The sequence below is a fragment of the Monodelphis domestica genome, chromosome X (assembly GCF_027887165.1).
Source record: "Monodelphis domestica isolate mMonDom1 chromosome X, mMonDom1.pri, whole genome shotgun sequence".
NCBI lineage: Eukaryota > Metazoa > Chordata > Mammalia > Didelphimorphia > Didelphidae > Monodelphis > Monodelphis domestica.
In genome coordinates this window covers 51,925,612-51,950,742 of record NC_077235.1, presented here as the reverse complement: position 1 = coordinate 51,950,742, position 25,131 = coordinate 51,925,612, and the positions used below count along the sequence as shown (strand labels likewise).

The 25,131-nt window shown below is 38.3% G+C and overlaps 1 protein-coding gene across 1 annotated transcript; it reads right to left on the bottom strand.

Moving 5' to 3' along the window:
* Positions 1-20,101: 20,101 nt before the first annotated feature.
* LOC100022354 (olfactory receptor 1019-like) lies at positions 20,102-21,028 on the bottom strand. Its single transcript, XM_001374191.4, has one exon. The coding sequence runs from the start codon at positions 21,026-21,028 to the stop codon at positions 20,102-20,104; it is 927 nt and encodes a 308-aa protein (XP_001374228.3).
* Between the last annotated feature and the right edge of the window lie 4,103 nt (positions 21,029-25,131).

Genomic DNA, 25,131 nt, shown 5'->3' with positions numbered 1-25,131 from the left:
GATGGACCCCTTTTCAGAATGATGTTTTTAAATGCATAAAGTAAAATTCATAGGATGACAAAGGAAACTACAGGTTAATGAAAATAGAGATCTCATTTTTTCCCATCCAGGTTCATGAACCTCTTGAAACCTATCCATGTACCCAAGGTCCATGGACCCCAGGTTAAGAACCATTGATCTAGTTTAATCCTTCATTTCAACAGATGAGGAAACTGAGGCCAAGAGAAGGGAAGGAAGGATAAGGTTGCACAAGGCCAAACAGGTAAAAGTAGTAATATTGTCCAGGTCAAGTCTTATTTTTCCTATGGAAAATAACAAAAAAGAAACCAAGCCAAACATTTGTTACTCAGGATGCCTACGACAAATGGTGAGGCATCTTCTTTTTCCAGGGATTGAAAGAATCCTTATCACAAAGGCTCCTGTTTCTATATCAATGTGCAGCTTGCAAACTCTTTTCCTTTACAACGCTCAGCACTCTCATAGGGAAGGCACTTGGAGTATTATTCTCTCCATTTTACAGATGAGCAATTAGAAGCTCCACAAGGGGAAAGTGTCACCTGGTCCAAGGTCACCTGGTTAGAAAATGTTTTGAAGCTTTGGCTCAAACCCAGGTTTTTTGGTCCTAAGTCCAAACCTCTCTCCATTAAATCAGCAGGCTCTAATTTTTTGGTGTTTTTTTCTGATAGCAACTGTGTCCCCATCTCACCTTCTCTAGGGGAAAGAGCAATAGAGCCTTATACAGATTTCCTAAGTTGCTGGTGGATATGTGAAGGCAGCTGCCTCAATTTTCGGCTTTTAAAAACTGCCTTAAAAACAAACAAACAGGCTTTAGGATGTCAAATACCAATTGAACAATTGTTCCCGGACTTACAAATCTCCTCTGGGAAAGGCCAAATGCCCAGGAAAAATGAGACAATGGATGAAGGTCTTAGTGATCTGTTCCCTAGATGAAATGAGCAAAGCCAGGCAGACTGTAGCAGTGCGTGCCCGGCTGCCTTTCCCCTGGATGCCTAAAGCATCAGTGCTCTGGTCTCCCCAGGAAGCAAAGACAATTCTTCCTATTCTTTGGCATTTAGACACAGACATTTCCCTAGTACCTGGGGAGTTGCATAGGTCTTCCCAGTTTCCTGGGCCAGGGAGTTGTATCCCTGAGAAGCATCAAAGGCCTCTAAGAAAAAAGGCAATTAAAACTCCCCCTCCATCCCCTCCTTTCCCCAGCCTTCTGCCACAATGATTTAATTGCATAAAAATGGAGCTTTCTCTTCACTTCCCCCCCCCAATAAACAAATAAAAAACTCTTTCACTAGAAAAAGCTAGAATGACAGAATATATGATCATGGGGACTGATAGCTTTTGCACCAAATGTGAAAAATCAGTTTGATAAACAAATTAACACTGTAATCAAGATTGAGAGGGTGAATGTTAACTCACCTTAAAGCTGGATGCCAACTATTGAAGCAAAATGATGTATGAGACTCAGAGTTCTTAACCTTTTCTGTATCCTGGATGCCTGAGGCAGGCTGGTGAAGTTTATGGATCCCTTCTCAGAACTGGGCCTGTAAACAAATAAAAGAAAATACATAGGGGACCAATTATTTTGAAATGCAGTCATTGATATTTGTATATATTTTTAAGTTAACAGACCCTTAGGTTCAGAACACCAGTTAGAAAGACCATTGCATTAGAGGTCAGAAGCTCTGCCTTTGCATACTGATTAGTACCTGAGTAAATGACCTTACCTCTCTGGGTCTTCTTTCCCTCTTCTGTGAAATGGGGCAGGAGAGGTAGATTAGGTTATCATTAAAGTCCATTCCAGGTCTAAATGCTATGGAGCCTGGTCCCTTTTTTAAGTACTTTAAAAAACAACTTAGTGTTCCCAATTTGCATGCAACATATGTGCTAATTACAAATACTTCTTACTTAATAAGAGCCATTCTTCAATTTATAAATGATAAAAGGAGAGGAACAGGTAGTTTTCAAATGAAAAAAATCAAAGCTATCCACAGCCATATGTAAAAATACTCCAAATTACAAATAATTAGAGAAATGCAAATTAAAGCAATTTTGAGTTCCACTTCACATTCGTCAGATTGCCAAAGATGACAAAGAAAATGACAAATGTTGGAGGGGCTGCTGGCAAACAGGCACACTAATGCACTATTGGTGGAGCTTGGAATTGGTCCAGCCATTCTGGAAAGCCATTTGGAAGTTGGCCCAAAAAGTCACTAAATTGCATACCCTTTGACCCAGTACTACTGCTACTACTACTAGATTTACACTCTTAAAGAGATCAAAGAAAATGAAAAGGACCTATATGTACAAAATATTTACAAGTTATTTTATAGCAGTCAATAATCAGTAGCTAAGGGGCTACCCATAAGTTGGGGAATAGCTAATGAAATAATGGTATATAAGTGAAATGGAATACTATTGTATTGTAACATGATAAAAGGGAAGGTTTCAGACAAACCTAGGAAAACTTGTATAAACTAATGCAGAGGTAAGTGAGCAGAGCCAGGAGAAAACTTATTCAACAACAGTGTAGAGAAACAATTTTGAAAGATCTAAGAATTCTGTTTAATTCATATCACCCCAAAAGACTGATGAAAAACATGTCACCCACCCAAGAAACAGAATGATTTTGGATGTGACCAATGTGGGAACTGTTTTTTTCTTGATTGTGCATATTTGTTACCAGGATTTTGTTTTTCCTCTTATTTTCACATTGAGGGTTTGGGAAGGAAGGAAAATTCATGCTTGTTAATTTTTAAAAGTAGTATTTTTAAAAGTTGCATTCTTAAAAACTATATTATTCTAATTTACTCCTGGAGAGCTAGGAAGATCTGAGTTCAAATTTTGCTTCTGATATACCCTGGGTGTGTGACTCTGGGAAAGTCATTTAACCTCTCAATGTTCTAAACAACTCTCTAAGACTATATATAACTCTCTAAAAAATTAAGATCTTCTCTTGCAGAGAAGGTGCCAACCTATATTGGTAGATGGAGTTTCCTCTTTTGGGAGTGCCTTTTATCAATTAAGTCACAGGTCCAATCCCTATCCCTAATACTTAAAACATATCTGTATTGAGGAAACCTTTCACGGTGATTTTTTTTTTGCTTATCCAATTATACTGAAATGCAGTTATGGGGCAGCTATGTAGCACAGTGGATAGAACACCAGGCCTGGACCAGTTGGGAGGACATGGTTTTAAATCTGACCTCAAATACTTCTTAGCTGTGTTACCCTGGGCAAGTTTTGCCCACTCTCTTCCCTTCTCTTCCACTGGTTACTAAGATAGAAGAATAATGGGTGGATATTACTAGATGGAGGACTTGTAAGAAAAAACTTCCTAACAATTAGAATTGATGCATCTATTACCCCATGTGTTAATTCTGCCTCCCCAAATTTGTTCCATCTGCAAATCTGATAAGCATGCCTTCTGTGCCTTTATGTTAAATAGCACAGATCTCTGGAGACCTCCTTCTGAGTCATCATCAAACCAATGATTACTCTTCGATTCCAGTCATTCAACAAGTTCCAGATCCAATGAATTATACCCTAGGCCACATCGCTTCATCTTTTCAAACATTTTGCTAAAATATAGATAAATTATATCTATGCATTTCCCTGCACTATCAGCTTAGTAACCCTGTCAAAAAAATGAAATAATGTTTGTTGACCATGGCCTGATTAAAATAGCCAAATCTTTCACAGTTGATCACTGTTACCATATTCTATTACTTTACAAATTGTTCTCCTAGTTCTGTTCACTTCACTTTGTATCAGGCCATATAAGTCTTCCCAAGTTTTCTGTAACCATAGCATGCCAGTATTTCATCACTATCACATCCCTTCTAATTTATCTTAATTTGAGGAAGGAGAAATCATTGTCAGATAGGGGCATCATGCAAACCTCCATAAAAGAGGTGGACTAATAACACAAAATAACTTCTTGACTTGCCTTAATGATAATTTCCATTCAATATGAGGTAAAGGAACCAAGAAAGGAGAAGTTGTTTCTGGATCTTATTCTTGACAATTGGAAGGGACTGATTGCTAAAGTAGAAATGATGGGATTCTTGGGAGGTTACAACTGTCAACTAGAGTTTGCAATAGAGAAGAGAAAATCCTAGTATAATCTGACATTTACTCAGCATATAGATAAGTTGAAGAATGGATACCCTGAAGATAAAAAAATGCTCAGAGACTCCTGGGAAAAACAATTTTGAAGGGTTCAAAGGAAGGATAGGTAGGAACTCATAGATTAAAATTCTATAGGAAAAGTTTGCCAAGGACAGTTGGAAAGCTTGAAATTCAGGAGGCACAAAGAGAAATAATTCTGATAAAGAACAAAAACAAGAGTTGTCTATAGAGACTAATGTGTAAGCCAAAGGAACTCACCAACTAAGATTCTTAGAAAATTGAACAAAAGTTGGGAGTAAGGTAAAAGAAAATGAATACAAAAATCACAGCACAGTGGCATAAGAACAATGTCAGGGATGCTAAATTTCAGAATGAATTGAGTCTGGCAAGAGCTAAAGACATCAAAAAGAGTTATTTACTCTGCATTAGAGAAAACTAGACAGTCAAAGAAGGGCTAGAGCTGTTGTTCATGGTAGCTGGGATGATGACAGCTGAAAGAAGAGAACAGCTCAGTTATTATTTTTCATCTCTTTTCTTCCTCCAAAGAGAAAAATGATCTGTGGGCTAGAAAGAACAGAAAAAAACAGCTAACACAATAAACAAGGAGAGAGTAAGAGAGTACTTAGCTCTTCCTAATGAACTCAAGTCTCCTGGCCACAGAAGAACCATAACGCCAGGTACTAAAAGAATTGAGTTGAGATTGCTGAACAAGAGAAAGGTTGCAAGATAGGGGAGCAGTTTCATTGTTCTCTCAATTTTTTTTAAAAAGGAAAAGAGAATAAATTCTGCAAATTCTTATTCTAGGCAAAATGACCTCACTAAATGGTTAGTGAACATCTAGGAAAGGACATGGTGATTATAAAGTACCATCAATGGCAAATCATGCCAAATTCACCAGTTTTATGGATAGACTTACTAAATCAGTAGGCCAAGGGAGTGCCAGACATAGTGTTTATCCAGGTTTTAGCAAAGTATTTGACAGCCTATTCTGTGTCATGCCTTTAGAAAAGATGGATCAAGTTGGAACTGGTTGAAAAGATATTTAAAGTTTGAGTGATATCAACTGGACTGGTTTCCAGTGAACTGTCCCAGGGATCTGCACTGTTTCACATTTTATCAGTGACTTACATAAAGGCAAAGACATTAGACTTATCAAATTTTTCAGGTGACATATGGGAGAGATAGCTAATATACTGGAAGAGAATATTCAAAAAGTTCTTGGTGGGCTAGAATATTGGGACAGGCCTAATAAGATGAAAATCAACAGGGATAATAAGTAGGAAGCCCTACACTTGAGTTCCCAAAAATGATTTCACATATTCAAGATTGGAAGAAGTATGTTTAGACAAGAAATTTGTCTGAAAAGGGGATCTGGGGGCTATTGGTAGACTGTAAGCTCAGTATAAGTCAACAGTATGACTCAGCAGTCAAGAAAAGCTAATGAGATTTTAGACTACATCAGAAGAATTATAGCTCCCAGGAATAAAAAGCTATCTGTACTGTGACCTGGTCAGGCCACATCTGGGATATTATGTTCACTTCTGGGTACCACAGTTTAAGAATGACGTGGCTAATTTGGAGAGCTTCCAGAGAGGACAAAGGATAGTGAAGAAACTAGGGATGTTTAACCTATAGAGGAAAAGAGAAAAGAAACATTATTAGACTTGTTTTGTTTGGACCATGAGAACAGAACTAGCAACTACAAAGATGAAAATATAGGCTTGATATGAGGAAAGGATAAGGAAAGAGACTGGACCTATGATTTCATTAGAATAGGGAATTCCTATGGGAGAAAACTCCTTCTACCAATGTAGGTTGACACATTCTCTAAAAGCTAGAGACTCAGAGAGCTCTCTAGAGCACTGAGAAGAGAAATGACTTGCCCAGGGTTACACAGTCAGTATATGTCAGAGGCAGGACTTAGATTTTTCTGGCTTTAAGACCAGCTCTACATTTACAATGTCATGCTGCTTTTCAGTGACTGGAAAAACTTCAAGCAAAGACTGGATGACCACTTTGGCGTATTTTGTAGGGCAGAGGTTTGGGGAGCAGAAATTGAACTAAATTGCCACAGATGTTCCTTTCATTCTAAAATTCTCTAATTCTGGAATTTTGTAAAGACAGTCTGGGGATAGGATTAGGGTTTGTTCAAGGATCACAATTAGTGGCCAGAGTAGGTTTGGGATTAGGGCGGCTCAATTTACATTCTTAAGACTTGGGATCATTGTATGTTTGGGGTTGGTCTATGACTGGAGTTATTGCTATGTTTCTGGTTTGGGATATGAATTAATCCCTGAGTGGTACTAAGGGTCATACAGTACTTGGTTTGGGGGATTACCCTTCAGCTGGATTTAGGAATCAGCATCAGTCTAAGGCTGAGATCAGTTGACAATTTGAGGCCAAGGTTATGGTTTAGTCTGGGAACTAGGTTGGGAGTTAGTATGGGGCTACAGTGGAGGATTATTTTGCATTCAGAGGATGAGATAATGGCCCAGTCTGTGTCTACAGTGAGGATTCTACTGCTGTGGTTAAAACTCAGTTTATGGCTAGAGTTTAGGTTCAGACTGCATTTGGGAATGGAGTTAAGAATTGGTCTTTGGCTGTGGCTAGGAATCAGTTGGGAATAATACTCTTTGAGCCAGAGACAAGAATTGAATATGGGTTTAGAATCAGGAAGACCTGTGTAAAAGTTAAAATTCAATCTCAATAATAATATTATATTTTAAGAGACTTATTAATGATCATTAGAAATCAAAAAATAAAGAAGATATAAAATAAAGACTACATGCCCATGGCTGGTTAGCCATTTTTTAGTCAACCCCACTCACTACTATCAATGCTGATTCTACATCAGAGAGAGGGAGCCTCCAAAGCCCACACCCTTTATCCTCTGTCTACAGGAAGTACGTAATGACAGGAAGTCAGTGGGCTCTTGGGATATGTAGTTCTTTTTTTTAGGGTAATAAATTTTCAATCATACATTCCCCCCTGACACCCACAGAAGACTAGTCTCTCCAATGGATCTTGTAAACATACAGATTTTGAAATTGCAATAATTTGAGGATAAGAGGAAAAGAGAACAAAACCAATAATTGCTAGGCACATTGACAAAATGCCAGTTAGGGGGCAGTCCCCTTTTGGCATAAGAGTATACATTCAAATTAAATGTTCAATCAACCTTCAGTTCAATCAACCACACGCAAAGTTCATTCTGGATCTTCTTGATGTAGCTTGTGGTCTGTGGAGGCATCTTCATGGTGCCTTCTAATAAGAGTTCACTTTCTGGGATTTGGAGAGGTATCATGTTTCTTAACCTAAAATTACTCTCAAAAAGAATTTAAAATTTTCAATTTAAAATAATAATAATACATTCCCCCCTGAAGAGGATTTTGAAAAACATAAGGATCACTTAGGGATGCATGGATGAGTTATGAGATATATGAATCAATTGGCGAGAGAAATAAAAAATATTTTAAAAATCCAAATATAAAAAAATAAGTTCTGGATTAAATATAGACTATCAAAGTCTTATGTGTAAAAATTCTAAGTAAAGGAAAAATAAATCCATAACAGGTCCTTGAATCAGGGCCCAATTAAAATGATTTAAGCAATTATGCATTCACCCAATCAGAAGCCAGGACTACAAAAAGTTTGCCACACCATGAAAGGCAGAAAAGGGACTAGATCATAGGAGCCAGGCAGGAGCAAAATGTGAGATACTTGGTAGAATGTGGAACTAGGAAGACCTGTCTTTAACACATGTTAAACAGCTGCAACCTCGAACCCCAAACAAGTTCAAGTCCTCTTGTCTTGGCTCAAAATTTTCATGAATTCTATTGGGATTAGTTGGTCTCTTAGACCTTGTGCTCGATAGGCACTATGCAGTTTAGCTTTGTGCTTCTTTGGCACTGTGCAATGGTCCTTTTTGTATTCTCTTGTCCTAGAATCAGACAGAATCATTAAGCAAAGTTCCATAATTCTTTTTTAAACAATCAGTGGCATTGTTTTATAGTCTCAAGCTTTGGGGGCATGCATTGACATTATAGCAAATATATTTTAAACTTATATTACTGCAAAATCAAAAAAGTTAAAGAAAATATCAATTCTGGTGACATGTGCTTCAAATACAAAAAGGAAAGAAAAAATAAAACTGAAATAGTATATTGCACATGCAAGCAAAAACAATAATAAAAAAGTTATATATAGCTTACAATTATTGACACTCTGTCAGCTAAGGAAATGTAGAATACAAAGATTTCTCACCAAAAATGAGATCCATTTCCTCTTCAAACCTGACCATGATCCACTGTGAGTACAAGCAAATGATTTTCACAAAGTAACAGTTTTTTTTAATTTTTTGTAACAATTTTTTATAAAGAACAATAGTACAACATGTAAAAAATATCAATATCCCCAGAGTTATAATAGCCCATTTAATTACAATAGCAAACAAATCCACTATCATATTTCATATAAGTTGCCCTATGACAAAAAAATCAAACAAACTAGGAACTGATGGATATTTGTCACAATTTTTACAGATGTAGCAAATCTTTCAACCTTGGCAAATATATTTTTAAACAAAGTAAAACTTATTTGGGTCTAGAACATCACCAAGAAATCTAGATTGTTCTGGTGTAAGTAAATTAAACTGAAGAATTTTGCAGGAACTCTTTTTGGCTTCCTGCTTCATAAAAATACCTTGGTATTTCTTGGTAGGAACATTCCTTTGTTTCTCTACCTTTAATACAACATTCTTTAAAATATGAATATAAAAAAACTCATCCATTCAGAAACCACTAGTTAATTAAAATTATTTCTCCAAATCCAGAAAATGAACTTTTCTTAGAAGACACCATGAAGATGCCTCCACAGGCCCCTTAACATTACAATTAAATTCTTAGCTTATTAAATTCTCTAAAAGTTGTTAGCCAGGTTGAGTCCATCCATCATCTACATGACAATTAAATGCAAAATGGAAAAAAAGACTTTATGGGTTTTTACAATATTTTGTTCAGTAGTCATAAGGGAAAGGTAACAGAATGTATCTAATAGTTAAAACACAGTAGATTAAAATGATTCAGTGTAACAGAATAGTATCAAATACATTTAATATATGAACTTAAAACAACAAAATTAAATCTTAAAACAATCAGCAAAATATAATAAGATACAGACTTTCATTTTTAAAATGGAGTCTGAAAAGGCTTAAAATTTCACCTCCAGACCCTTTAAAGTTCCTTTTTTTAAAATTCAGATCCCTATTGTCAGCACTGTCGGATCTCCCATAGTGAGGGAAAATGTGGGTTTTAGGAATCTCAAACTGGGCAGGCCCAAATGGCAAAGGGTTGGAGTGGGATGAATTTTTCCCCTGAATCTCAGGCAAGATAATTGAAAGGATAAGTGGTAGAAAGAAAAAACATCCTAAAGCTGGAAGCTGTTTGAAATAGGTAATGCTGTGCTCTTTCATAGAATTGCCATGATTGTAATCAATTTCCTGTTTAGAAGAGTCCCTTCCTTCTCTCCCTGTCCCCCCTGAGGTAAAGTGCTAGTTTCTCCAGAGGGAGTTAGGAGGCTAATTGTTGCCTAAGGAAAAAAATACCCTGGTTTTTTCTGACCATCTGCCCTGAGGAGGGACTCCAAGGACTCCTAGCTTCTTGGTGGCAGCAACCAGCCCAGCAGAGGCAGCAACAGTGATCAGGGTCAGGGTGGAGGCTAATTTAGGATCAGAGCTGAAGATCAGGAGGAGGATTTATGGAGGCTGGGGGCTGGGGGCTGGGGTTGGTTGAGCATTCTGAGTCCAGAAGATCAGGAGGAAGCTGTATCAGCAATGCAAGAGTCAGCAGTGAGGAGGAACAAAGGAGGAAGGAGGAATGAAGGACTCAAGCAGTTGGAGGAGAGAAGCTGTTTATTTCTTCTTCAACAAGAGTCCTCCCAATAAAAATAGCCTGGCCAGTAGGGAGAGCAAGCAACTGGGCAAAAAGTAGTAAAGAAAAACGTAGCAGCTCCAAAGAGAGTTGGAGTTTGCGAGGGTGGGTGGGGTGGACAAAAAGCCTTGGCAGGAGAAATGTGGATTAAAAAAATTTTATCTAGGCTATTTTAAAAATTTGAGAGGTTCTTCTTCAACTAATGGTTGCCATCAATGTAAAAGTTAAAATTAAATCTCAATAATAATATTATATTTTAAGAGATTTATTCATGATCATTAGAAATCAAGGAATAAAGAAGATACAAAATAAAGACCACGTGCCCATGGCTGGTTAGCCATTTTTTAGTTAACCCCACTCACACCCTCAATGCTGATTCTACATCAGAGAGATGGAGCCACCAAAGCCCATACCCTTTATCCTCTGTCTACAGGAAGTACGTAATGACAGGAAGTCAGTGGGCTCTTGAGATATGTAGTTCTTTTTTAGGGTATCAGATTTTCAATCATATACCTGAGTTTGAATGTCACATCTAGCACTTAATAGCTATTTGACTCTGGGCTAATCGCACAACCTCTCCAAGCCTCATTTTTTTCATCAGTAGCATGAGGACAATAATACCTGTAGCATACACACCACAGGGTCGTAGGGAAGTGAAAATAAGATCATATCTGTAAAGTGCTTTGTAAAGCTTAGAGCATTAAATAGATGCTATTCTTAGTGGGCAGTGGGCAGCTTGGCTTAGGGTTCAGTGTGTGCTCAATCTTAGGGTTCAATCTATGACCAGACCTGAGCTCTTACACTGTGACTCAACACCAGAACTCTTTTGAATCTTCTCTCCAGTGTTACCAGTGATTTTTTACCTTCCCAATATGATGATCTTTCATCAATCATCATGTTACTTGACCACTCTTTGGTTTGACCCCATCAACCATCCCTTCATCTTGTATACCATCTCCTTTGATGTCTAGGACACTGGTCTCTTCTAGTAATTGCTGGACTTCTCCTCAGTCTATTTTTTGGATCATCATCCATGTCTAACAATGGGCACTTCTCCCAAACCTCTTCTGGGACCTTGTCTATCTTTCCACCCTCTGCCTCAAGGATCTCATTACCTCCCATGGGTTAAACTATCATTCCTGTGCAAATAATTTCCAAATATACATGCCCAATCTTAATCATTCCTGACATTACCATCTGCTTACTAAATTATTTCCACCAATAGGTATCTCAAAATGAACATGTCCAAAATTGAACTTATCATGTTTTCCCAAAAGTTACTTTTCTTCCAAATCTCCCTATTTTTTGTTAAGGGAACCACCAACCTTCTAGTGATCCATGTTTCCAAATTTACAGTGATCCTTGTCCCCAGTCCATTTCCAATCAGTTGCCAAGTTTTGATTCCACCTTCACAATATTTTTCAACTCTCTGCTCCCCTTCTCATATAGCCACTTTTCTAGTTGAGGGCCTCATCACCTCTTACCTATTCTATTACAATAACCTCCTAATTAATTGGTTTTTCTACTTCCTACAGTCTCTGCTGGCTTTGGCTTATCTTCCCCCATAGCTGACAAATGGATAATCCTAAAACACCAATCTGACAATGCTATTCTTGTACTCAATAATCTTCCATAGCTTTCTAATTCCTCTAGGGAAAAAACACCTCAACCTGTCCTTGAAATCCCTATACAATCTGATTCCCACTTACCTTTTTAGTTGTATTTCATATTACTCCCCTTAATACACCATTTGTCCAGGCAAAGTGGACTACTATCTTTTCCCTATGCAATGACATCCTTCCCCAACCCTTTGCATAGGTGGTCCCTCATGCATGGCATGTGTTCTCTCCTCACTTCTGACTCAAAATGACTTTGTCTATACTTTTTATATTCTTCTCAGTAGACACATCATAAACTGATAGAATGTAAGCTTCTTGAAGGCAGAACTGTCATTTTTTTTCTTTCTAGCCAATATCTTGTGCATAGTAAATGTTTATCTCTTCATCAATCTAAAAATAATCTTCCTAAAAAATAAAAATAATCTTCCTAAGATAGAGAGATAACTACATTTCCCCCCTGATGAAAAATTTCCCTATTACCTTCAAAATAAAATCCAAACTTCTCAGCCTGAGAGCAAGGCAGTATATAGTACATCAAGCACTGGATGTAGAATCAGGAAGACCTGAGTTCAAATCCCACCTGAGAAATTTATTATTTGACCCTTGGCAAGGGTTTATTTTACTTTTCTATGCCTCAGTTTTGTCATTTGTCAAATGAGGGTATTAGACTGGCTAACCTCAGAGGTCCCTTCCAGCTTTAGATCTAAGGTCCTATATCCAGAGGAAATGAAATCTTATTCAGGGTATTCATCACTAACATCTCCTAATTCCTCAAACATAAAATATGAAGATGACAAATGCATAAAATATAAAGACAGCCCAGTTGTCAAAGAAGAATTTTAATGATAAGAATTATTCACATCTCTAGAGAGTTTTAGGGGTCTCCAAAGGGTTTTTTCATAACTCTTATTGTCATCTTTCTGCAGAGAAAAGGAACAGGTTCAGAAAATTTAAGTGACTTGATCCAAGTCATATTGCTGCTAAGTGTTATGTCTGGGGCTCTTAAATGTGCCCTAAGGTTGACAGAACAGAGTCTCAGACAGCCACTATCTCAGACATCCAGTTTGAGCTGTCTCAAGAAGATTTGATCATCACAGATTATTGTAATGGCAATTGATGCTTATTTGGTGAGACATTTGTAACCAGGGTGCTTATATAAGATCTTGATGGCAGAACTGGGACCCAAACTCAGGGCTCATCAACTCATATTAGACCGAAAGAAAATATTTACCAAGAAACCTTTCTATTGAACCTTACCAAAGGAACATTCTATTAGATGAAAGGAAAATATTGATCAAGTGCTCGTTAGTGGGTTTCTTTGCCAGACTGGATTTAAAACTCAAAAGAGAAGCTAGTTCATGAATTCTATGACTTTCCTATTTCTTAATATATAGCTAATGAGGTTTTACCTGGAAACATCAACATGTAGGAAATGGACACTATTTTGGGCTAAAAGTGGACTGAACCTGCAAGAAAATAAGGGTCCTATAAAAGAGGCTGATAGCAATCAAAGAGGAGGATTTTAATTTACCTGTCGTCAAGTAGATCTTCAGGATAGGAATGATGGCAGCAGTGGATCCATAGAAGAGCAAAATGATCATCAGGTAACTTATCTGGAAGATAAAGGAACTCATTTAGGTATATCTTCCACTCACTATCATCCTCAGTTCCCTCCTCTGTAAAGCTTTCTTTTGAATGGCCTTGACCAATATAGAATATTTCTTTGTGCTGCCTTCTACAACCCATTACATACATACATACATACATACATACATACATACATACATACATACATACATACATACATATACAAATGATAGTTTGGATGCCACTACTCACAATGTGTTTTTATGTGTAGTTGATAGATCTGGCCTCCTTGATAAGAGTTTAGGCTTCTTGAGGCCCCTGCCAGGGGAGAGACCCTGTCTTAGGATTTTATGTCACTTCTAAAGCATACAAGGTCAGAGAAGTCTTAGATCATAGACAGGCTTCTTGTGGTCACCAATCCCCCCAGCTTCCTGTGGGGTCCTTTACTCCATATCCCCTGTTTGAGAAAAACCACAATTTCCTATGTCCCTGAAAACAATATAGCAATTTATTAAGTGTTTCAAAAGGCATTTCATATAAAGCCCTACAAAGAGATTCTATGGTATGGAGATGGAGCATTGCAACAGATGTAAAGGTTAATGATTTCACAGACAAAGGTTCTTGTCATTAATCTTGAACTTCAATAGTTACAGAACATTTGTCTCTTCCTTAAGTTCCCTTCTGCCCAACTTTCTTCTGAAAGGTCTTGACCTTAATATCAACTCAGCCCTTGTTTCCTTGCTATGGATTTGGCTGCTCAGGCTGCTGTTTTTTATCCTTTGGAATCTTCTCTATTCCATCAATCAATATGGAGCATGGGTGACCAGAGACAGGCAAACCCTGTCCACTCTTAGGCCTGTATTCCTTCCCCTTCTCCATCAATCATTTCCAGGATACCTCACTTCAATTCCTGGCTAAGGTGTGGAATAATGACTTCCACAGGCATAGACAGTCTGAACAGCCTTGAAAATTACTGATCCAACTTATTAACTAAAAAGAAAAGCAAGCTGATGTTATAGTTTTGCAGTCTTGTGTGTGGTCCTCCTTCCCTTTGTATATGGAAATACCCATTTTGTTTGGGTGTTTCTTATGTTCAGAATAAAAATAAAGCATTCCTCAGCTTCCAAACTCTTCAAAGATGCTCAAAATAGAGGTAATAAGTTAGTGAAGGGGAAGAGGACCTGGTCAAACTTGAGACCCCCTCCTTCCCTCTAATGTGATTTCGAATCAGTGGTATTCTAGATAGTCACATGCTCAGATTTCTGGAAAAGCTTCCCATTTCAGCATACTCAATACATTCATACTAGATCCAGAGGGTATAATGAAATCCTGAAGCCAAGTGGAATCAATAAGATCACTTGTCAGTCATCATTTCATCAAATGTTTTTCAAAGACTTTTCAAACTTAGTGGCATATTCATGCACTACCTCCCCTACCCCTAACCCCAATAAAATCTCATAAATGTATGGCCTTAGTAGTTACTTAAAAATTCTTCCTTTGTTCTTTCTCTCCTTCCTTCTTTGCTCTTCCTTTCCTTTCTTTGTTCCTTCTTCCTTCTCCTCTTCCTTCTTTCTTGCCTTCCTCCCTCCCTCCTTTTGTGCCAAGAAGAATACTCTAGAGACCAATGATGACTTGGTGCTAACCCAGTTCTACCCCAGCAGAAACCCTTGTAAGGATCCATATTGCCAATAGAAAGTCACTGCTACCCCCAACAGATAATGTGTCCTTTCTACTTTTAAACCAACCCTTGGAAAAAAAATATTAGCTCTACGGAATGTGGATGGAAAAGTGGAGCCAGCACTTACAAGTTAAATAAGAGAATGTGATCCATGCCAGAAGAATGAAACAGAAATGAAAATAAAGAATCCTTTATGTAAGAGTGACAAAAACTATGAGGACCAGCACTGATGTGAACACCTGCTGGCCCAGTTATTACAGCCCTTAGCAGCTCGATTTTTTCATTGGTCTACTCTCACAAAAGACTTAGAGTAGACAGGGCCCTTAGAAATCATCTACTCAGTGCTGGTGGAGTTGTGAATTGATCCAACCATTCTGGAGTGCAATTTGGAACTCTGCCCAAAGGAAGCTAAAAGACTGCCTGCCCTTTGACCCAGTCATAGCACTGCTGGATTTGTACCCCAAAGAGATAATAAGGAAAAAGTTTTGTACAGGAATATTCATAGCTGAGCTCTTTGTGGTGGCCAAAAATTGGAAAATGAGGGGATGCCCTTCAATTGGGGAATGACTGAACAAATTGTGGTATCTGTTGGTGATGGAATACTATTGTGCTCAAAGGAATAATAAAGTGGAGGAATTCCATGGAGACTGGAACAACCTCCAGGAATTGATGCAGAGTGAGAGGAGCAGAACCAGGAAAACATTATACACAGAGAGTGATACACTGTGGTACAATGTATGTAATGGACTTCTCTATTAGTGGCAATGCAGTGATCCTGAACAACCTGGAGGGATCTATGAGAAAGAACACTACCCACATTCAGAGGAAAAATTGTGGGAGTAGAAACACAGAAGAAAAACATGATCACATGGATCGAGGGGGATATGATCAGGGATGTAGACTCTAAACGATCATCCTATTGTAAACATCAATAATATGGAAATAGATTCTGATCAAGGACACATGTAAAACCCAGTGGAATTGAGTGTTGGCTATGGGAAGGATGGGAGGAGGGGAGGGAAAGAATATGATTCTTGTAACAAAGGAATAATGTTCTAAATTGACTAAATAAAATTTAAAATAAAATAAAATAAAGGTCATTGAATAAAAAAAAAAAGAAATCATCTAGTCAAGACCTCACATTTTACAAAGGAGGAAACTGTGGCCCAAAGGATTGAAGTGACTTACCCAAGGTCACAAAGCCAACAAGGAGCATAGTCATAATTCAAACCTATGTCTTCTGATTCCAAATCCATTATTCTTGCCTCTGTACCACACAGTTAATTCATCTCACTGAAGAGCACAATGTTGGCAACTCTGTCTATGTCCTGGTGTAAATTCCCTAGAGAGGGCCTGTTCACCCAATACAGTGGATGTAATGCAGAGAATATGAGTACTGGAGAATGTAGAAGGCCATGGTAAATAAACATGTGTGGCTAAAGAGGAAGGATGCATAGGAGACTAACTCAGGGATTTAGGTATTTTTTTAAACTTTGCTTTTCTGTTAAATATTTTAGAAAATTGTTTTATTTTTTAAAAATGGACCACTGAAGAACTGGGGAAGAAATTAAAATGACTGTCATTCTGGACTGCCACAAAAGAAATGGGTGATACTTAATTCTCTAGACACTCAATTTGTGCCTTTATTCCAGTAAAATCCCTGTGCACCTACCCCTAATCAGGAGCAGTTGCATGGGGGGGGGGGGGATAGTGACAGGGAAAATTGGGAAGGTTTAGGGCAGATATATCCTGTCCACTCCAGGTACATCCTCTAACTCTGCATTCCATATCTCATGCCCTTCCAGAAATCCCTAAGAAGAAGAAGGCATTTAGGTGTCATAGTGCATAGAGCACTGGACTTGACATCAGGAAGTCCTGAGTTCAAATCTAGATTCTGACACATTATCTGTGTGACCCTAAGCAGGTCACTAATTTCTCTGTGCCTAGATTTCCTCATCTGTGAAATGGAGATAATAATAACACATCCCTTCTGTGGTTATTATGAAGATCAAGTTGAAATATTATTTGTAAAGTCCTGTGCTAGCTATTATTTTTATTATAAGAAGTTATAAATATATCATGCTTTTTATTCTCTCTTATAGCTCAGTATGAAAAATCATATGCTTAGTCACAAAGGAATTATTCTGCTGCAATGACCCAAGGTTATACAAAGAACCACTTACTCCAGGATCATGATGCTAATCAGACATGAAATTAAGTGGCTTTTTTTTTGAATCAGGAATATAAGCATTTTTCAACATTAATATGACAATTAGTCTGGTTAGTCATATTAATAAAAGAAGTTACAAAAATGACATGATCATATCAGTAGATGCAGAAAAGTCTTTAATGAGATACAGCATTCATTCGTGTTAAGAATTCTAGGAAGCAAAGAGATGGAATGACTTTTCTGTAATATGATTGAAAAGGTTTAATTAAAGCTAAGACCTATCATTATTTGTAAAAGAGAAATTCTGGAAGCTCTCCATATAAGATCAGGGATGGAGCAAGGATATTCAGTCTCTTTTTCTGACTACACTTAAAATGTCAGCTGTGTCAATAAGAGGAAAATTAAATGAAGAGAATTACTTTTGCCAATGAAAGGAAAATATTAATTCCTTCTGTGGACAATCTCAACTAACTATTTCTAATTTTTATGAAAAATATTAACCAGCCAATTACAAACAACAATTTTTTATTAAATGCCCACTATATGCCAGACACTGGACTGGTTCCTGGAGATATAAAGACAGGAGCAAATTAGTCCTTGCCCTTACATTCTATTAAGAAAAAAACAATATATATACTGATTATGATGATAATAATAATAGTAGCAGCAGCAGCAGCAGTAGTAGTAGTTGTAGTAGTAGCAATAGCAAAAAATGCATTGTGCTTTAAGGTTTACAGAATGTTTTATATCTGTATTCTCTCATACAAGGTAAATACAAATTTATTTGAGAGGGCACTAGAAGCCAGGTGAATCAGGAAATGCTTCATTTAGGAGATGACCCTTTAATTGAGTTTTGAAGGGAATGAGAAATCCAAGAGGCAGATATGAGAGAATAGTACATTTCAGGGAGCTGCCTTGAAAATGTCTGGAAATGGGGGGCAGTTATATGGCTCAGTGGATAAAGAGCCAAGCCTGGAGATGGGAGGTCCTGCGTTCAAATCTGACCTCAGACACCACTTTCTAGCTGCCTAGCCTTTGCCATTCTTTGCCTTGGAACCAATATTTTAGTGTGAATTCTGGGACAGAATGCAAGAGTTGAAAAGAAAAGAAAAGAAAAGAAAAGAAAAGAAAAGAAAAGAAAAGAAAAGAAAAGAAAAGAAAAGAAAAGAAAAGAAAAGAAAAGAAAAGAAAAGAAAAGAAAAGAAAAGGTCCAGAGATGGGAGATGGGATGTTGTATTAGAAGAAAAGCACATGGTCCAGTTTGATCAGAGTAAAGAGTACATGAAGGAAAGGAAGGTCTAATAGCCCTGTGAATATGGACTGGAACCATATTATGAATAGCTTTAAATTCCAAATGGAGGAGTTTGTATTTTATCCTAATGGCAATAGAGAGTCCCCAGAACTTTGGAGAAACAGAATGATGAGGTCCAAACTGTGGTTTAGGAATATCATGTTGGCAGTGTGGACTGGAGAGAGCAGGGGTTTGTAGTAAGGAGTCCAATTAGGAGGCTATTGTATATGTGAGAGAAGATAAGGGACTGAACTGGAATGGTGGTTATATGAGTAGAGAGGGAAAAGCTAAAAACAGTATTGAGGAGATCAAATAAAGAAAACTTGGCAAATAATCAGGAGACTGCATTGGTCAGCAGAAAGAAGACTGGCTTTGGAATCAGAGGACATGGACTCAAATTCCACCTTTACCACATTCTACCTGTGTGACATTGCCCAACATAATGTTAATCATACATGGGTCTCACTTCCCTCATTTTTATAATGAGAGTACTGGACTAAATGACCTTTAGATCTATGATATGATGATTGGATATGGGGCATAAAAGAGTAAAGATATAAGAATGAGTCCTAGGTTGTGAAACCAGATACTTGGAAAATCTAGTACAGAACATATCAAGAGAAATGATTTGGCAGTCTACTTAGAAACTCCTAGGAAATCATGCCCCGCCCCTTACCCAAAGCAATCAAGACAATAGCTTTTCGGCAAACTAGGAGACACAAAATCATTAGCACTTCTGTATATTATTAAGAAATCAAGAGGGAACACTAGAAAGAGAAGTTCCACTTAAAATAACAATGAACTGCATTAAATATATGGGAAAGAACTACGTAGACACACAGAGAACTTATACAACTACAAAACGATTTCCACAGAAATTAAGGGAGACCTATAAGTAGAAGTATGTTCAGTGTTCATGACTAGACTGTGCCAATATGTAAAAAATGTTTATATAGCTCAAATTAGTTTATAGATTTTATGCCACACCAATTAAATTATCAAGGGGATTCTTTATTAAATATGAAAAAAATCACGATACAATTAATATGGATTTTTGAATTCTATTATTATAACAGAAAAATCTCCCTTTCACAAATTAGATATCCATATATTTAAGATGGCTAGCATGCTCCCTATGCCCCCAGCAAGTCTTCCCTTCTCTATGTTAAATATCTTTAATTCCTTAAAACAGTTTTCATATAGTATGAAATATATATAGTATGGTCTTACCTATGTTGTAGTATGAACTTGAATCCCTTTGCCATCTTGTTTGCCACCTCTCCCTGCATTTGCCACACATTTTACAGATTATAAATGTCTTGCCTAAAGTATGGTATTCATAACTGAACATGGTACTAAAAATGTGATCTAGACAGGACAGAGAACTGCAAGATAATCCCGGATATTATATCTCTCTTAATGGAGCCTGAGATTGCATCAGGAATTTCTCATTTTAATCTTTCATATCATATTATATTACATTAAGGTTCTGGTCTACGTAGACCCCCTAAATCCAGATAAACTGCTCTCTAAACATGTCTCTCCCTCTGTAGATCTGTAAAGTTGATTTTTTTCAACTGCAGTCACCACATGCAAATTATTTTGTTTTTATTATTGCCATGAATTAATCAAGAAGTTACAACTGGATGAAGATATAATAGTTGTCTTGTTTAGATAAATCAGTGATTATGCCTGGATAGGAGAGTCCTTATATAGGATCTTCTTCAGGGCCTGTTTCACTTCCTGGTTCCTCAGACTATAGATAATAGGATTCAACATAGGTATGACCATTGTATAAAAGATAGAGACCACTTGGTCCTGATTTGAGGCAGAGTTGGAAGTAGGCCGTAAATACATGAATATAAGTGTCCCATAGAACAGGCTGACAGCAGTCAAATGGGAGGCACAGGTGGAAAAAGCTTTGCGTTTGCCTTCAGCAAGACGGATTCTCATAATGGCAGTGATGATGAATGTATAAGAGACCACAATTACAAGTAGTGAGCTCATCTGGATAAAGGCCCCAAAGGCAAAGACCAGGATATTACAGACCTCTGTGTCAGAGCAAGATAGAGCCAGCAGTGGCCGAATGTCACAGAAGAAGCTCTTGACCATGCTGGCCCTGCAGAAGGAGAGCCTGGATATAGAACTCGTTACTGTCAAAGAATTGATGATCCCAGCAATATAGCAAGCAATCACAAGGGTAGTGCAGGCCCAAGAGGACATGAGTACAGGGTAAAGCAGTGGGTTACAGATGGCGACATAGCGATCATAAGCCATGGAGGCCAAGAGGTAAAGTTCTGCAGTGGCAAAGACAATGAACAAGCCAAGCTGTGTCATACACCCAGAAAAAGAAATTACTTTGTCCTTGGAGAGCAAATCTGCCAGCATTCTGGGAGCTGTGACTGAAGAGTAGCAAGAATCAAGGAAGGAAAGGTTGCTAAGAAAGAAATACATGGGGGTGTGGAGCTTGGGGTAGATTCTGATGAGAAAGATGAGGCCCAGGTTGCCGACCAAGGTTATGGTGTACATGAGTGAGAAGAGACTAAACAGGAGTTTTTGCTGCTCAGGGTCTTCAGAAATCCCCCAGAGTACAAAGTCTCTCACTGTGGTCATATTACCATCCTCCATGTGACTGGATTGCATTATCTAAGTGAGGAGAGTCCGAAAAATCATCAGCAGTATTCATTCCTACCTAACCTCTGACACTGCTCCCCACCAGCCACCTGGCTCTAATCACCATCCAAGAGAGACAGTACAGAATAGAACAAAGAGACCATTCTACAGTCAAAAGACCTAGGTTCAAAAATCTTACAGTGTGATCTTGGGCATCAATTAATCTCTTTTGTCCTCAGTTTCCTCCTCTATAAAATGAGTAAGTTGGATTAGACTCTGGAGTCCCTTCTAGCCATAGATCTAGGATTCTACATGTGACATGGGGCATAATATCTCCCCTTCCTAGACCTCAGTTTCTTCATCTGTAAAAGGATAGGGTTGGACTAGATGGTCTCTGAGGTCTCTTCTAGCTATAAATCTAGAATCCTAAATGTGACCTTGAGCAAATCATCTCTCCTGGATGGGCCTCAGGTTTTTTTTCCCTCGAAATCTCACATCCAAGGCACTCAAAACTTTCTTAGACATTTTCAGTCTCAGCAAGAGGAACCTTTGATTTGGTTCTTGATGTGCCTGGTGATTTTTTCCCTCTTTGTCACTATCTCAGGGATTAAGAAGGCCCATCAAGAGTTTCTTCATTTTGAATCATGACCCTCCTCCTGCCCCCCCCACCCTACCGCATACATGAATATATACCATGTACCTTACTTTCCAGGAGTCCACCATTCCCATGACACATGTCTGGTCCCTATTTTGCCTTTCTACAGCCCTACTCTATTTGGAAGTCAGCAATATCACTGTGGTACTGTTTGTGTTTGGTAGGTCATGGGCCCAAATGTGCCTCAGTTTTTTCTCAATAGCAACACCGAGGGGGCTGAAATTTGGAATATTTTGTTTTATTTGAGGTTCACTTGGCAAAGATACTGGAGTGGTTTGCCATTTCCTTCTCCAGCTCATTTTACAAATAAAGAACTGAGACAAACATAGTTCAGTGACTTGCCCAGGGTCATACAACTACTAATCATCTCAGGCCAGATTTGAACTCAGGAAGATGAGTCTCACTAACTCCAGGCCTGGCACTCAATCTCCACTGTATCATCTTTTGGGTGAAAAAAAGTTAATCGGGGTGGTGACATTTGTTTTTCAAGCTACAACTTCTCACCAATATGTCATTGGTCAGAAAAAAATGTGCCCTTTTGTAACTGCCTCTATCTATGGATTTTGTCTATGCCCACAAGTTGAAATAAAAAATGGGCATAATAATCCATACACCTCCTTTTAACTGAAATGTCCCATTAACTGAGAAATTAAAGAGTTTAATTTTCATTTTGTCCTACATACACATAAAGGCTAGAAGTTAACTTCAAAAACCATATAATCCAACTCTTCCATTTTACTGAGAGGGAAACTGAAGTCCAAAAAGGAGAAATGACCAGTCAGGATTCTTTCAACATTTGCAAAGCACTTTCTGCACAACAAATCTCTAAGGTAGGGAGTGAATTATCCCTGTTTTACTTTGCCTCAGAGAGGGCCAAATGAGGAAATAGATCTCTGAGAGATCATAAAATTAAAGATGAAAAGGACCTTAGAAATTCTCTAGTCTAGGACTCCTTGTTCCAGGATCACTGAACTTGTAAAAAAAATTTTAAAATAACTATTTCAGTATAACTGGTTTCCCTTTAAATCCTAAATGTCTTATTTTATTCATTTACAAACATTATTATACAAAGGGGGCTTCACCGGTCTGCTAAACGGATCTAGGATCCCCCAAAGGTTAAGAAACCCCATGCTTATAAAGAAGCAAATAGAGACCAAAGAAGTAATGTAACTTCCCTAAAGTGGCATAACTTATAGCCAGATCTCCTGACTATCAATCCAGAGGTCTTATCTCTCTACCATTCCATTTAGATAAATGAGCCATTGTCTCAGGTACTACCTATCACTACCTAGTATTCAAATACTTCCCCTTCAGAAGTGAGAAAGTCAGTTTCTCTAGAAACATTTGGGATTTCATAAATTATTTCACTGAATCCATTTAAAAAAAATAAACCTAGATATTTGCTCATACATAAACACAGATCTATTAGGATTCTTGGTAAATTCCTGAAAAACAGCAAACCATGTGGGATGAGGGAATGGGATGAGGGTTTGGGAGTTCAAAGATTCAAGGCCCACCTCTGATGTTGACTTACTTGATGATCTTGGTCACATTACTTTGATGTGAAAGGTAGAATGGTAAAGGATAAGCACTGGAATTAGAGTTTGTGGACTAGTGTTTGAATCTGTCTCTGCCACTTATAATATGTGTAACATTGGATAAGTCACTTCACCTTTCTTGCCTTCTCAGCCTCAGTTATTTCATCTGTAAAATAAATGGAGAGGTTTGGACTGAAACATTTAAGTCTCTTTTGTATCTAATTCTGTGATCTCTCTGAACCCCAATTTTCTCCTCTGGATTTTCTAGTGAAAATAAAAATAGAAATAATGTGTCCCCTTCCTGACAGCTGGATTGTGCAGAAAGTATTTGGAAAATGTGGCAAGAGCTCTGAATTTCAAGTCAGAGGCCCTGGGTACAGATCCTATATATCTGCTCCTCACTACCTAGGTGACCCTTCACTCATCTATAAGATGAAGGCTCGGTACTATGATTCCCTGAAAGACATTTTCATCTTGAAATCCTATGAAATATAAGTCAAAGGTACCTTTTCCAATGGCCCTAGGTTTCAGGAGTCTTCTTGTAAATTTTCAGCAAAGAGAAATGATCCTCCTTGGGAAATCATTTCAAAAAGCTTTGTAGGAATTCAGAGGTCAAAGAGTCTTTGGTGAACATCTTGTCCAACACCTGATTTTTTAGAAAGGAGCCAACTGAAGTCCAACGGAGGGAAGTGACTTACTTGCCCAAAGTCACAAAGGCAGTGTCAGAGGAGGGCTTTAAACCTAGGTCCTCTGATTGTGGAATCTGGGTTTTTTCCATTAGATAACAGGAATTTCTAAATCAGACATTCAGTTTTAAGATGAAAAACACCAGTCTACCTACTGAGACCCTCTGAGAGTACTGCAGAAGCAAAGAAGCAGAAGTAGCAGATGCTCAACAAGGAAGGAAGGAAGGAAGGAAGGAAGGAAGGAAGGAAGGAAGGAAGGAAGGAAGGAAGGAAGGAAGGAAGGAAGGAAGGAAGGAAGGAAGGAAGGAAGGAAGGAAGGAAGGAGGGAAGGAGGGAAGGAAGGAAGGAAGGAAGGAAGGAAGGAAGGAAGGAAGGAAGGAAGGAAGGAAGGAAGGAAAGAAGGCAAGGAGGAAGGGAGGGAGGGAGGTAAGGAGGAAGGGAGGGAGGGAGGGAGGGAGAGACAGGGAAGAAGGACAAAGAAGTAAACAAAAAGCCCACAATACAAACCTAAAAGCTTTGGAAGTAAGTCTCAATTCCAAAAGATTCTTCTCTGGCTCAATTTATATTAATCAGGTATGCATGTGTGTATATGTATGTGTGGGGTAAGGAAGAAGGGAGGGCTCAAGTTTGTGTCCATGTGTGTGCCTGACTAAATGGGGGGAAATCTGTTGACAACTCTCCCTTTTGTCCTTCAGCATTGGTGGAGGGGAATTTGTCCCTGATGTCTTTAACTCAGAATCTGGGGTCACTGAGGGAAAACTCTGTGTCAACCTTGGTCTCTTTGGATTAAAAGCTAATTGCCTTGAAATTGGCCAATAACAAAAAGAAGGGAGGACTTTTAACCTCTCCTAGCAAGAAGGGCCAAAGCCAGAAGACTCTCGAGGTGGTTTCCACCCACTCTGCACAGCAGGGAATTCATCATGTCCAAAGCATCTCTGGGATGAAAACATACTGTAGGATTTTCCAGACTTCTTCAACCCCTCAAGGATCCATGATTTCTAGGGACATTCCTTCCTTCACACCTCAGAAGGTCGCCTCATTAGTTGCTAGTGAAAAATCCATTCCCTGGTGGCCAGTCTTGTGGTGATGAACCTTTCCATGAGTATCTGAGTTTAGCTAGGACAGACACAGAGGCTTGATAGGCTGTACTCAAAGTCTCTCTAGCTTGGCTCCAGCCCAGTATCACTTCCACACCCGGGAGGACTCTTAGACTCTAAACAATAA